Below are 15,811 nucleotides of genomic sequence, written 5' to 3' on the forward strand. Positions count from 1 at the left end.
CTTTGTGATCCTGTATTAGGCAAAACTTACTTAAATATATCATCAAAAACACAGGCAAGGAAAACAAATAGTTGGACTTCATAAAAGTTTATACATTATACTACAAAGCAGTGGTCCCCAATCTTTTTTGGGCCACGGACCGATTTAATGTCAGAAAATACTTTCATGGACCAGCCTTTAGGGTGGGATGGATGAAATGTATCACGTGACCGAGACAAGCGTCAAAAGTGAGTCTTAGACAGATGTAACAGAGGGAATCTGGTCATTTTTAAAAAATAAAACATCGTTCAGACTTAAATATAAATAAAGTGGAAATAATGTAAGTTATTTATTCTTTCTCTGCAGACCTGTACCAAATGGCCCATGGACCAGTATGGTCCACAGCCCAGGGGTTGGGGACCACTGCTCCAAAGGACACCAATAACGAAGTGAAAAGCCAATTTACAAAATGAAAGTAAATATTTGCAAAACATTTACAGTTGATCCTTATTATTCACAGCAGTTATGTGTTCACTTCTGTAATGTCACTCTAACGTTACCACAAATACTGAGTTGCTGAATACTGAATCATTACTCCTAGGGGAAACAAAGGTTAGATTTCTGTAATTCTCTGGTCACAACAGTGTCTTGAATGAATCAATAGATTGTTTTATTTAATATGTATGCTTCTGTATATTTATTGTTGATTCATTAACATCGATCTCACAGCCAACAGCATTATAATGCATGGTGAACAAAGATTATCTAATACGTTTTCCCTGAAAGATACATCACCGCCTTCTCTACTTAAGAATATTAGATACCACATCAGCACTGACCTTCGGGGTTAGTTTATTTTTGTTTTTTATAATTGGTTTGTGTGTGTGTGTTTGTTGGTAGTTCAAGAAAATGTCTTTCAGTTTCACAGTATTTAATAATAATTTCTACCTGGTCCTTAGATCCTAGCGGCACTTTTTGGCAAAGTTTGTATGACTGTTGTCAAGTTTAGGGTAAGTTCTATTGAATTTCTTTTATATAGGAAATGTAAGATTATAAATCATTTCAAGTTTTTTTGTCCAATCAGTAAAATTAAATGTTCTTTGAAGTGACCATAGTCAGTTTATCATCATTTTTAATTTAAATTTTATTTTTAAATACAGTTGACATTTAATATTTTTTGTATTAGTTTCAAGTGTATAGCATAACGGAGGAGGCCATTTAAACAGCAAAATCACTGTAAAAAATGTGGCACTAACTAGATGCAGAAAGAACATTTGTTAGCAGTATAAGATATCTGCTCACAGTATTAGAGCTGAAACAAGATGGCAGAGTAACATCTTGTTCTACTTCACTGCAAATGTGTGTATCAGGTGACACAATATGTCCCTTCTCTGAGCACATCTGTGAATGACATAAGAGTGCCATGAGCATTGGATTTGGGACTACAAATACATTGTAGTAGTAAACAAATTTGTAAATACATAACCTGTGAATAAAGAAGATATGTTGCGTCTAATAAAAGACGTGTCTAGACTGAAAATAGAACTACCTTATGACCCAGCAATCCCTCTACTGGGTATATATCCCAAAAACTCAGAAACATTGATACGTAAAGACACATGCAGCCCCATGTTTATTGCAGCATTGTTCACAGTGGCCAGGACATGGAAACAACCAAAAAGCCCATCAATAGATGACTGGATAAAGAAGATGTGGCACATATACACTATGGAATACTACTCAGCCATAAGAAATGATGACATCGGAACATTTACAGCAAAATGGTGGGATCTTGATAACATGATACGAAGCGAAATAAGTAAATCAGAAAAAAACAGGAACTGTATTATTCCATACTTAGGTGGGACATAATAGTGAAACTAAGAGACATTGATAAGAGTGTGGTGGTTACGGGGGGGAAGGGGGAATGGGAGAGGGATAGGGGGTGGGGAGGAGCACAAAGAAAACAAGATAGAAGGTGACAGAGGACAATCTGACTTTGGGTGGTGGGTATGCAACATAATTGAACGACAAGATAACCTGGACTTGTTATCTTTGAATATATGTATCCTGATTTATTGATGTCACCCCATTAAAAAAATAAAATTATTAAAAAAAAAAAAAAAAAGACGTGTCTAGAATATATAAAAACCCGTAGGACTCAGTAAGAAAACCAATTAAGGCATTTTAAAAATGGAAATAAAAGACATTTCTTCCCCCCAAATATGCAATTTTTCAGGAAGCACATGAAAAAGTGCTCAACATCATTAGCCATTAGAAAAATACAAATCAAAGCACAAAACACTAATTGACACACTCTAGGATGGGTCTGATAAAAACACAGAAAATAACAAAGGTATAGAAATTGGCAGAGAGAAGTAGAAATTGGAATCCTCACAAATGCTGGTGTAGATGTAAATTGGTGCATTTACTTAAAAAATAGTTCAGCAGTTCCTCAGATGATTAAGCATAGTCACCATAGAACACAACAATTCAACTCCTGGTATAAGTCCAAAAGAATTAAAAAAATAAAACTACATTCACATAAAAACTAGTACATGGACATTTATAGCAACATTATTCATAATTGCCAATTATTGAAAAGAACTCCAAATATGCACCCTCTGATGAAAAATAGAATATATATACTTTTCAATAGAACGTTATTCACCAATTTAAAAAACAAAGTATTGATACATGCTACAACATAGTGAACCTTGGAAGCAGCACGCTAAGTGAAAGAATTCGGTCACAAAAGATCACATATTGTATAATTGACTCATTAAATGTCCAGATGGCAAATACATAGAAATAGAAATATATTTATGATTGATCTGATTTGGGGGCAGAGTGAATGGGAATAATTACTACTGAGTATGAGATTTGTTTTTGAGTTTAAGTATTCTAAAATAAATTGTAGTGAAGATGACACAATTCTGTGAAGGTACTAACAACCACTGGATTGTTCATTTTAAATCAAGAAACAAGGCATTTGAATTATATCTAAAGCTGTTAATATTTCTGTGCAGGAATACAAACTCTTTCATTTTTCAAAATGCCATCAGATAACTTCCTTCTTCTTAGCAAATATCTTTTTATTCTCTGCTCCATTTTGGGCTTGTATACACATCATCCCCAAGCTTCATACATAGTTTCAAACCCATGGTGAAGAGGTGAAAACTCATTTTTTCACTCATGTTTGTGTTTTTAAACTAATTCTCTGAATGTATTAGAAATGAAGTAATCACCACATTATTACCTGTATTATTGATGATTAATAATTGAGTGAGAGGATCACGTGGTGCTTGTCCAGAGGCAAGGAAGTATAAATTAGGAGAGAGTTTCAAAGTGGAACTGTTTTCCTGTATTTTTGTGATAATGTAGTCCCAAAGAAGAGGGAAAACTCCAACTCCTAGGACCAATAGCCTAAGTGGAAGAAAATTATTACTGTGAACATGCAGTCATTTCTTAACTTTTAAAAATTATCTGTGCAGGTTATAATTTAATGAGATCAAGAAAGTATGAAAATTAAATATATAGCTCTCTGACTCATTTATTATTTTGCTCATTTTTTACCTCTAAAATAGAGATGATAAAATGCAGATTTATTCTTTTGTTTATTTGTCTGGTTCCTCTCTGGTCATTAGCTACTCTGCACAATTTCATGCAAACTATGTCCTTTTTCTCTATGTCCAGATTCTGAGTTCCAGTGTGGTGATAATTTATCAACACTTTATACTCAATATAAATCGTGTTCAATCCTCTTCACATGGTCCCTTATTCTCTTTGTGATGACTGCATGATTTTTCAATCTCCAGATTGAGAAAAATAAATAATTTTCATTTTTTTTTACTCTTTATTTTCCTGTGTTCTCTATTTCAAATAATTGGAAATTTTTTTTACTATACCTTCATTATATCTTATTTTTGAACCTTCCTTCATTCTTATTTTCTAATTTTACAATATTATATCATACAGCAATTCTTACAAAATGACTGTCATCTCTTGAGACAGTTATACAGTGTTGCCAGATTAATCTTAAAGATTTTTTTTGCCATAGTTTTGCTTTTAATATTTTTTTATAATTATCAAGGTCCATCTTCGTTGTTGTAAATGATCCGATGTCATCATTTCTTATGGCTGAGTAGTATTCCATAGTATATATGTACCACATCTTCTTTAACCAAGCATCTATTGAAGGGCTTTTTGGTTGTTTCCATGTCTTGGCGACTGTGAATAATGCTACAATGAACATGGGGCTGCATGTGTGTGAAGCCAGTATCCACAGCCACTATCATAGCCGCCTGGCCCATGCAGGTTCACATTAGATTCAGACAGATGGTAATGAAACAATGGAGCCAAGAACTGGTGGGCCAACATCTTTAATCCTAGCTTGCACCTGGTGGGCAAGTAAAAACACACAATGGGCTCCAAAATCCACTCATTCAGAGATCACAAAGCTATTGACTTATCCGAGTTTCCTAGAATCAAAGGTTTCTAGCTTACTAGATATATTCTCCTTCGTTCACCATATCCTTCCTTCTCCCTGCACAAACTCTGCACAAACCGGCTTCTCACTCAGCACTCCACCATCTTGGCTGCTTCTCCTGACTTCCTCCACGTGGCCTTTCTCTGCTCTCCTCTCTTATGCTAATGTAAGGAACTGAGAGAGAGCAAGCTCCTGGTCTGCTTCACTTTATAGTGTAGAAACCATAACCTTTAATCCAATATACAAATAAGGAAGTCTCTGATACAAAGTCATCATCTGAGGCATAATGAGATTCCTCATGAGACTGCATCACCCCACATCAAAAGGGTGGGAAAGGCTTAGTCCAAAACAAAGCTCCAGGCTACAAGGATTCTACCTGCCCACAGCCTGCCCCAACACCCATTAATATAATCACCCCCATTCCAAACAAGAAGGGCAACCAATACCATCACCTGGGCAATGGGCTTCCATGTGGGCAGCGCCATCTGTAACAAAGTGAGCATAATATATTTTATCTGCCCAACAATGTGTCTTTACATACCAGTGCTTTTTAGTTATGGGGGTATATCCCTAGTAGATTGATTGCTGGGTCATATGGTAGTTTTATTTTTAATTATTTGAGGAACCACCATACTTTATTCCATAGTGGTTTTACAACTTTACATTCCCATCAACAGTGGATGAGGGTTCCTTGTTCTCCACAGCCTCTCCAACACTTGTTATTACCTGTCTTGTTGATAATAGCTAATATAATAGGTGTGAGGTGGTATTTCATTGTAGTTTTGATTTGCATTTTTCTAATAGCTAGTGTAGATGAGCATCTTTTCATATATCTCTATGTCCAGATTCCGAGTTCCAGTGTGGTGTTAATTCATCAACAATTTATACTCAATATTCATCATGTTCAATCTTTTTCACATGGTCCCTATTTCTCTTTGTGATGACTGCATGATTTCTCAATCTCCAGGCTCAATTTTCATTTATTTTTTTACTCTTTATTTTCCTGTTTTCTCTATTTCAAATAATTGGAATTTTTTACTATACTTTCATTATATCTTATTTTTGAATCTTCCTTCAATCCTATTTTCTAATTTTATAATATTATATCATATGGAAATTCTTACTAAATGACTGTCATCTCTTGAAACAGTTCTACAGTGTTGCCAGATTAATCTTAAAGGTTTTTTTTCTTCCATAGGTTTTGCTTTTAATATATTTTTTATTGTTATTAATTTTAATGGGGTGACATTGATCAATCAGGGTATATAGATTCAGAGAAAACATCTCCAGTTATTTTGATATTTGATTATGTTGCATACCCATCCCCCTAAGTCATATAATCTTCCGTAACCTTGTATCTGGTTTTCTTTATGCCCCTCCTCTCCCCCAACACCCTCTCTTCCCCTCCGCCCTCCCGGTAACCACCACACTCTTGTCCATGTCCCTGAGTCTCATTTTTATGTCCCACCTATTATGGAATCATATAGTTCTTAGTCTTTTCTAATTTACTTATTTCACTCAGTATAATGTTATCACGGTCCATCCATTTTTTGTAAATCAGGGGTAGTCAACCCTTTTAAACCTACCACCCACTTTTGTATCTCTGTTAGTAGTAATATTTTCTAACTGCCCACTGGTTCCACAGTAATGGTGATTTATAAAGTAGGAAAGTAACTTTACCTTATAAAATTTATAAAACATAGTTACAGCAAGTATAAGTATATAATAATAATTACTTACCAAGTACTTTATGTCGGATTTTCGCTATGTTTAGCAGAATAAATCTTTATAAAAGAACTTACTATAGTTAAAACTATCTTTTTATTTATACTTTGGTTGCTCAGCTACCGCCCACCATGAAAGCTGGAACTCCTACTAGTGGGCAGTAAGGACCAGGCTGACTACCGCTGTTGTAAATGATCCGACGTCATCATTTCTTGGCAATCCCTCTACTGGGTATATACCCCCATAACTCAAAATCATTGGTACGTAAAGACACATGCAGCCCCATGTTCATTACTGCATTGTTCACAGTGGCCAAGATATGGAAACAACAAAAAGCCCTTCAATAGATGACTGGATAAAGAAGATGTGGTACATATATACTATGGAATACTACTCAGCCATAATGGTTTTTCTTAAATTATGCTAACCTCTTCAAAGATTTTTAGTGAATTCCTGTTATTTAATTATTATCAAGTACTTATTGAGATTCTATTAAGTACTAAACCTCCTATTTATTTGATGCTTCATCAAGGTAGTCATAGACAAGGCACTGATTGACAATCAAAATACTGTGGACAACAGGGTGCTAATGAGATGTGATATGAGTCTTAAGAGCAGGGATAGTGCCCATTATGTATGCAGTGGGTATGGAGAGTGAGCTCCCATCATATACAGGGCTGTAGAGAAGTCATGACATCCAGGTTAGAGCAAGTAGGATGTAATGGGAGATTCAAGTCACACAGGGAAGAGTTGGTATAATAGCCAGATAACAACTAAAATGAAGCATTGGCATATGAGTACTGGGGGAAAAGTCTACATCCCAGTGCTTCTATTACCATCCATAGAAAATTTCAAGAACAAATCTTATAGGAAAACTCATGTTACTTTAACTTCTCTTTTAAAGTTGGTCCTGAGACATTATCAATTCCACCTGCTAGTCGGCTGGTAGATAAAAACTATGACCATGAAGTAGAAGGCGTTTTATACTTTACCCAGTTCTGTAGATGCAAAATCTTATTTTATTATTTTATTTTTTTATTTTTAGTGAGACGAGGGGTAGCAGGGAAAGACTCCTGCATGCACCCTGACTGGGATCCACCCAGAAAGTCCACTAAGGGGCAATACTCAGCCCATCTGGGACGATTGCTCTGTTGCAACCAGAGCCATTTGTTAGTACATGACACAGAGGCCATGCAGTGATCCTCAGTGCTTCAGGCCAATTTGCTGTTATCAAGCCATGGCTGAAGAAGGGGAGAAGAAAAAAGAGAAAGAGAGAGAGAGAAAAAAAATAGCAAGAAGAGGAGATGTGGAGAAGCAGATGGGCTCCTCTCCAGTGTGCCCTGTCCAGGAATCAAGCCTGGGACATCCCACGCCAGGCCAATGCTCTACCACTGAGCCCACTGGCCAGAGTGCAGTATTTCATTTTTATTTTTTTGTTTTCTCTTATTTTTAGACTTGAATTTCTTTTTAGTGCATTGACTGAACCAAAGCCATACTGATACTCACAGTGATAACAGAACTTTTTTATCCTGCTTTAACTTTAAGAAGCGGACCCTTGCAATTGCACGGACTTGCTGTCCCCACAGGGCCAGGCCACCTATTGGTTCTCTCATCTCACTAAGGGAAGAGAGAACTTGTTCCATCTCAACAAGCCTTTCTGTGTCTCCAGCTCCTTTTACCTGTCCTTCTCCCGAAGTGGCTATATCTGCAAAACACAAAATAAGTAATGCATAAATTCCCACTTCAGAGGTACTGTATTAAACTTACTCTAGTATTTGTTTAATTACAACAACCCAAGTAACATCTTCAGCATAACTGTAGGCATTGTGTGATATTACTGGTTGCTGCCATGAACTAGAAAAATAGGGGGAGGATTCATTTCTTGAACAAGAGGCCTAGAAAAAAGATCTTAGATAATTTGGATACAGATACTACATTAAAGAGGTGAAATAAGTATGCAGGATCATTTGAGCATCTCGGTGTGACCTGGAAACTTGGTAAATAAAACAATTATCTTAGGTGTCCAACTAGAGAAAAAAGCTGCAAATTGGTGTGCTACAAACTGGGGTTTAACTATAAATTAACCATAAAGATAGCAATAACTATATTAAAAATAAATGGGCTAAACATACCTTATAAAAAACTTTGTAAAATGCATTTAAAAGCAAAATTCGCCTACATGCTGTTTTTAAGAAATTCATTGTAAATTAAAAGCACAAGAAGTTTGAACCTTTTTTTTAAATTGTAATCACAAATTACATTAAAATAAAAGCAAGTGTATTAATTCTGGGAAAACTGGGCTTCAGGATAACTGTTACTGCCAGGGTTTAAAAAGGATCTTTTGTTATGATAATGAAGGCAACCAAGAAGACATGCTAATCTTAATCGTGAATGTTCATAATAACAGGTCCAAGTGCATGGAGGAGACACTGAACTAAAGTGGGGAAAGGACAACAATGAACACACTAGAATTATAGTTGGAGACTTTACTATCCCTCACTTGTAATTGATAGAAAACATAGACAAAAACACAGACAAAAACACAAAAACCAGTAAGGGCAAAGAATATTTGAACAACACCATCATCCAACTAGACCAAATTGAAATTTATACAACTTTCTACACAACAGAAGTTTTATACACACATATATATATATTCTACATATATGCATTTGTATAAACTCATACATACATATGCATTTATATGTTTGTATGTATAAATGTTTTTAAATGGTCAAGAAATATTCACCAAAATAGATAAAATGCTGATTCAACAAGTGTCAATAAACTTAAAAGATTTTAAATCATGTTATGTTTTATGACTACACTAAAAGTTATAATGTCAATAACAATAATATTTAGGAAATTCACATGTTATTTTTATATTGCACAACACATTTGGATATCATTAAGTATGATCATATGTCTCATCAGTTGGGCAAAGGTTTAAAAATTATTGAAAATAGAAATTTTGTATTTAACAAGTATAATTGAAAATATTTTCTGAAAAATAAAAGCTCAACAGATTTCATTTGGTAGAAGAGATGGTTATAAACATGACAAAAGACAAACTGAGATTATTAAGTCTAAGGAATAGAAAGAAAAAATGAATCAGAAAAAATAAATTTTCAATCAAATGTGAGACACTATCAACATACTAACAGATACTACCACATACAATAGTGGACAGTATAGACAGAAAAGGATAGAAAGTATAGTTAAAGGAATACCATATTTCTCCATGTATAGAATGCTCCCATGTATAAGAAGCACCTTAATTTTAGAGCCAGAAATTTGAAAAAAATGTATTACATAAAGTTATTGAACTCAAGTTTTATTCATCATAAAATTCATACAACTCCTCATCTGCATGAAAAAGCAAGAAATGCAATTAAAAAATCTACAACCACTGTATAAGATGCACTCAGGTTTTAGACTTCAAATTTTTAAAAAAACGGGTACTTTTTATATATGGGGACTAAGGCAGTGGCTGAAATGTTCCCAAATGTGTTGAGAAACTCTAGCATATATGTATATATACATACAGGTCATCAAACACCAAGTTGGACAAATGAAGGAGGTCCACACCTGAAGATGTCATAACTGAATTGTCAAAACCAAAAACAGAAAGAGAATTTTGAAACCAGCAGGAGAAAAACAACTCATCATTTAAAGAAATCCCCAGAAAGATCTAGAGCTGACTTCTCAGAAACTATGGAGAGCAGCAGGCATACTCAGAGTGCTTGGAGAGAGAGATTTAGAATAGGTGTTTCGTCTGAAATCGCTCTTGGAAAATGGGATACAATGAGGGTTATGAGCTTTGGGCAGAAGAAACTGGGCCATCTCAGTATCAAGGCAATAGTGTTAGTGGAGGTAACAAATGTGACAGGGATGCATTTCACCTTAATATATTCTTTCTCAAGAACAGCCTTAATCATGGAACCTCGTATTTTGGAACCATGTCTTTGGAACTGTGTTTCCTTGCCATATACACAGCACTAGGTGTTCTGAATACATTCACATGATAATTTTCATGCCATGCATTTTATTTACCTGGTTTGTCAATTGTTGAGTTTCCTTCTAGTTTCAGAAACACCTCATTCAAAGTTGTCATGGAAACACCATAATTCTCAATACCCAGGTCTGGACAGAGATCAAAATTCTCGTAAAGTTCTAAAAAACACACACACACAGTAGCAAATCAAAATGAGAATAAATCACAGATGAACTGAGCATAATTTTTCAAACAATCTTCAAATCTACATATCACGTTTTTATTTCAAATTGTGTTCTATCCCATACATTAACTTTTTTGATTAAATAATACTTTACATTTACTTATATTTCTATGAAAATTTCATTTTAGTTTTCTTCTGTGTTTTTTAAAAAGTTTTATTAATAGTGGAACTTCAGATTCTTTTAAATTTTAAGTCTAATTAACTGAGTCATTTCCAGAAAACACATAAAAATGGGAGCCAACGATAGGGATAGATCTCTTTTTTTCAGAATTAGTATATTGTGTAGAACATTCTTCAGTTCAGAACATATCTGTCAAAGGAAGTACAAAAAATATAAGATATTTTAAATATCTGCTTTTTTAAAAATTAATTTTAATGGGGTGATATTGATAAATCAGGGTACATGCGTTCAGAGAAAACATCTCCAGGTTATTTAGACATTTGATTATGTTGCATTACCCCTCACCTAAAGTCAAATTGTCTTCTGTCACCTTTTATCTGGTTTTCTTTGTGCCCCTCCCGCAGCCGTAACCACCACACTCTTGTCCATGTCTCTGAGTCTCGTTTTTATGTCCCGAATCATTTACAACAACATGGATGGACCTTGATAACATTATACTGAGTGAAAAAAGTAAATCAAGAAAACCTAGAACTATATGATTCCATCAGTATCTGCTTTTGATTAGAGAAGAAAAATTCACAAGATCTCAAAGGCAGAATGAGGAACTACTCAGAACTTTGGTGGCATAGTAGGAAATTGTGACAGTAGTCTCTCTAGCAATTCTGTATCCCTTTTCTTTAGTTCATTCACCAATAATACTTTTGCATTGTTATTATTCTTAAAGGAGGGAGCAATGTCCTTTTCTGCATGAATTTCAATTATTATATTTAATTAAATGAAACTTAAATAAAAGCCTATTATAAATCCTAATGTGATGACAGAACTCCTGGGGCTTCAATCTGGGGCTTATCCATGAGCAAAAGGACACACTAGAAGCTTTCCGTCTTTCTTGTTTTTTTAATTAAATTTATTCATGTGACATTGGTTAATAAAATCATACAGATTTTAGGTGTAGAGTTCTGATATATTATCTGTATATTGCACTGTGTGTTCACCACACAAAATCAAATCTATGTAAAAGTTTTCTGTCTTGATTAGAGTACTGTATAGAGATTTAAACTGCTACTGAGTGTTGTCTTTCTTTCGTTGCCCTAAAATGATGTGAACCTCCTGTAAATTATAATTATGATAAAAACACATTAATATTAGTGTTTGATGATACTTTGCCTGATGGTTGTAAGGAAACCTTGTGTTGTTACCATGAGATGTATATTTGAATGACTTAATGGGGGTAATTTTTGTGTTTTTGTTGCACATACATAAAATAAGGTTAATTATTTCAACCACTCAGTTCAGGCCCTCATCTGGAGCCTTTACCAGAGAATAGATTCTCTGGGTGATGAAAATAACTAGTAATTTTTTCTTTTTCTTTTCCTTTATTTTTTGTGCTAATTTATTTTTTTAATTTTTATTGACTTTAATATATTGTCTTTACATAAATTCAAGTGGCCCACTGAATATATCTGTCCCCCAACCCCGTGTTCTCTTCGAGACCCACCCCAGCCCCCTCCCCCCAATGCCTTCCCTCCTTCCATCCAGCATTTGCTGTCCTGCTCTCAATAATGCTGTGTTATGTATATATAATTTCACTAATCTCTTTCCCTTCTCTGATCCCATCGTCTCATCCCCTTTCCCTCTAAATGCTTTCTCTCTTTGATTCCTCCTCTGTCTCTATTCTGTTCTTCAGTTCACATTGTTCATTAGATACCTCATATGAATGAGGTCATATCATATTTTTCTTTCTCTGCCTGGCTTATTTCACTTAGCATAATAGTCTCCAGGTCCATCATGTTGTCGTAAAAGATAATATTTTTCTTTTTCATGGCTTCATAGTATTCCACCATGTATATGTACACTGCTTGTTTATCCATTTGTACACTGATGGACACTTGGGCTGTTTCCAGATCTTGGCTATTGTAAACAATGCTGCAATAAACATGGGGGTGCATTTCTTCTTTTGAATCAGTGATTTAATATTCTTAGGATATATTTCTAAAAGAGGGATAGCTGGGTCAAAAAGCAGTTCCATTTTTAATTTTTTGAGGAATCTCAATACTGTTTTCCACAGTGGCTGCACAAGTCTGCATTTACACCAGGAGTACAGGAGGGTTCCCTTTTCTCCACATCCTTGCCAGCACTTATTATGTGTAGTTTTGTTAATAAGCACCATTCTGACAGGTGTGAGGTGGTATCTCATTGTGGTTTTGATTTGCATTTCTCTACTGATTAGTGATGTTGAACATTTTTTCATAGTGCAATTGGCCATGTGTATGTCCTCTTTGGAGGTGTGTCTACTCATTTCTTCTGCCATATTTTTTTATTTGATTGTTTACCTTCCTGATGTTGAGTTTTACAATATTTTATGAATTTTTGTTATTAACCCCTTATCACACATATTGTTGAATATGTTTTCCCACTGTGTGGTTTGTCTTTTTATTTAGTTCATATTATCTTTAGCTGTGCAAATGTTTTTAGTTTTATATAGTCCAATTTGTTCATTCTGTCCTTTATTTCACTTGTCCGTGGAGGTAAATCAGTAAATATATTGCTGTGAGAAATGTTGGTGAGCTTACAGCCTACGTTGTCTTACAGGACGATTATGGTTTCACAACCTATGTTTACGTCTTTTATCCATTTTTACTTTATTTTTGTGAATGCTCTAAGTTGGTGGTCTAGTTTCATTTTTTTGCAAGTACCTGTCCAATTTTCCCAACACCATTTGTTAAAGACTCTGTTTTACTACATTGAATGCTCTTACCTCCTTTGTCAAATATCAATTGCCCATAAAGGTGTGAGTTCATTTCTGGGTTTTCTGTTCTTTTCTATTGGTCTATATGCCTGTTCTTATGCCAGTACCAAGCTGTTTTGAGTACAGAGGCCTTTATTTTACTCTGAGGTACTTTATTTTTTCTGCTGCTATAGTGGAGGGGATTGTTTTCTTAATTTCTCTTTCAGACAGTTCATTGTTGGTGTATAAAAATGCTTCTGATTTTTAAATATTAATTTTATATCTTGCCACCTTTCTGAACTCATTTATCAAGTCCAGTAGTTTTTTGACTAAGACTTCAGGGTTTTCTATGTACTGTATTATGTCATCAGCAAATAATAGTAGTTTTATTTTTCTTTTCAAATTTGGATGCCTTTTATTTCTTCTTCTTCTCTGATTGCTGAGGCTATGACTTCCAGAACTATGTTGAAGAAGAGTGGTGAAAGGGGTACCCTTGCCTTGTTCTTGATCTTAAGGGGATTGCTTTTAATTTTTGCTCATTGATTATGATGTTGGTTGTGGGTTTGTCATAGATGGCCTTTATCATGTTGAGGTATATTCCCTGTATTCACACTTTGCTGAGAGTTTTGATCATAAATGGGTCCTGAATTTTATCAAATGTTTTTCTGCATCTATTAATAGTATCATGTGATTTTTATCCTTTCATTTGTTTATGTGATGAACCACATTGACTGATTTGCAAATATTGTTAAATTAGTTGAGGCTCATTTTATGCCATAAAATGTGGTCTATCCTAAGGAATGTACTATAAGAACTTGAAAAAAAAATGTATATTCTTCTGCTTTAGGGTGAAATATTCTAAAGATATCTATTAAATACAGTTGATCAAGATGTCCCTTGATTCTGTTGTTTCTTTGTTAATTTTCTTTCTTGAGGATCTATTCAGTGATGTTAGTGGGGTATTGAAACCCCCTACTATTATAAGATTACTGTTGATCTTGCCCCATATGTCCATCAGAGTCTGCTTTATATATTTAGTTGCTCCTATATTAGGTGAATAGATATTTATAATGGTTATCACTTACTGTTGGATTGCTCCTTTTATCATTATGTAGTGACCTTTTTTATCCCTTACTATAGTCTCTGTTTTAAAGTATATTTTATCAGATATAAATATTGCTATTCCAGTTTTTTCCATTTCCATTGCATGAAACATTTTTTCCATCCTTTTACATTCAGTCTATGTGTATCTTTTGTTTTGAGGTGGGACTTTGCACACAGCAAGATAATTGTTTCCAAGTTAAGTTGTAATCCACTTTGGTTCTGGGAGGTGGAAGTTGGTACATCCGCCTACTCAGTTGCCATCTTCTGGCCCAATTTTTTCTTTTTAAATGAAACTCTTTATTTTGAGATAATTTTAGATTCACATGCAGTTGTAAAAAATAATGCAGACAGATCTGCCTGTACTATTGATTTTCCTTCAATTTTAATGTCTGAAAGAGCCACAGCACAATATCAAAAAAGGTATTAACACTAATACAATCAAGATAAAAGCCTAGACTGGTATCTCAGTTGGTTAGAGTATAGTCTCAATATGCTAAGGTTCAGGGTTTGATTTCCTGTCAAGGCACATACAAGAACCTACCATTGAATGCATAAATTAGTGGAATAATAAATCTATGTTTCTCTCTTTCTTCTCATTCCTCTCTCTCTGAAATTAATTAAAAATAAAAGATCTAAAACATTGCCATTACCATGATCATGCTAGTAATTAGGATTCTCACACTCTCTGGACTCCTCCCAATGATGGCAACTCTTAATCTGTTCTCCATTATTATAATTTTGTTATTTCAAGAATATGATATAAATTGACTCATACAGTATGCAACCTTTCAGGGTTGACTTCTACTACTGAGTCTGATTTCTGAGTATTTGTTCAGGTTGTTGCATATAAAAGTGAATAGCCCCTTCTTTTTACTGTTGAGTAATTTTGCACATTACAGAAGTACTCACTTTATTTAATCAGTCACTTATTAAGAGCAACTGAGTTGTTTCAGGACTGTCTATTGCAAATAAAACTGCTATATACATTTATGTACAGGTTTTCATGTGAGCATGTTTTCATATCTTCAGGATAAAAGCTTAGTGTGCAGTCACTTGGTTGAATGGGAGCTGCAGGTTCTCTGTTTTCAAGAAACTGTCAAATGTTTTCCAGAGTCATGGTGCCTGTTCATATTCCCAACAGCCATGTATGAGTGATGAATTTTCTCCACCTCCTCACCAGAATTAATTCTGTTCTGGCTATCTGTCTATTATGCTGTCATACTACACAATCTTGATTATTATAATTGACATTATGCCATAGATCAGTGGTACCCAACACTTGGGCCATGGACCAGTACCAGTCTGTGGGTCATTTGGTACCGGTCCTCAGAGAAAGAACAAATAACTTACATTATTTCCGTTTTATTTATATTTAAGTCTGAATGATGTTTAATTTTTAAAAAATGACCAGATTCCCTGTGTTACAT

The 15,811-nt window shown here is 34.6% G+C and overlaps 1 protein-coding gene across 1 annotated transcript in view; it reads right to left on the reverse strand.

The window, feature by feature from the left end:
* Positions 1–15,811, reverse strand: part of LOC136406603 (ABC-type organic anion transporter ABCA8-like) — an 88,963-nt gene that overhangs the window by 47,756 nt on the left and 25,396 nt on the right. The window contains exons 17-19 of the mRNA XM_066386584.1: positions 10,247–10,366; positions 7,700–7,898; positions 3,239–3,405 (exon numbers count right to left, since the gene is read on the reverse strand). Coding sequence (XP_066242681.1) covers positions 3,239–3,405; positions 7,700–7,898; positions 10,247–10,366 — 486 coding nt within the window. The remainder of the gene's footprint in view (positions 1–3,238; positions 3,406–7,699; positions 7,899–10,246; positions 10,367–15,811) is intronic.

Source organism: Saccopteryx leptura, chromosome 5, assembly GCF_036850995.1.
Source record: "Saccopteryx leptura isolate mSacLep1 chromosome 5, mSacLep1_pri_phased_curated, whole genome shotgun sequence".
Taxonomy (NCBI): Eukaryota; Metazoa; Chordata; class Mammalia; order Chiroptera; family Emballonuridae; genus Saccopteryx; species Saccopteryx leptura.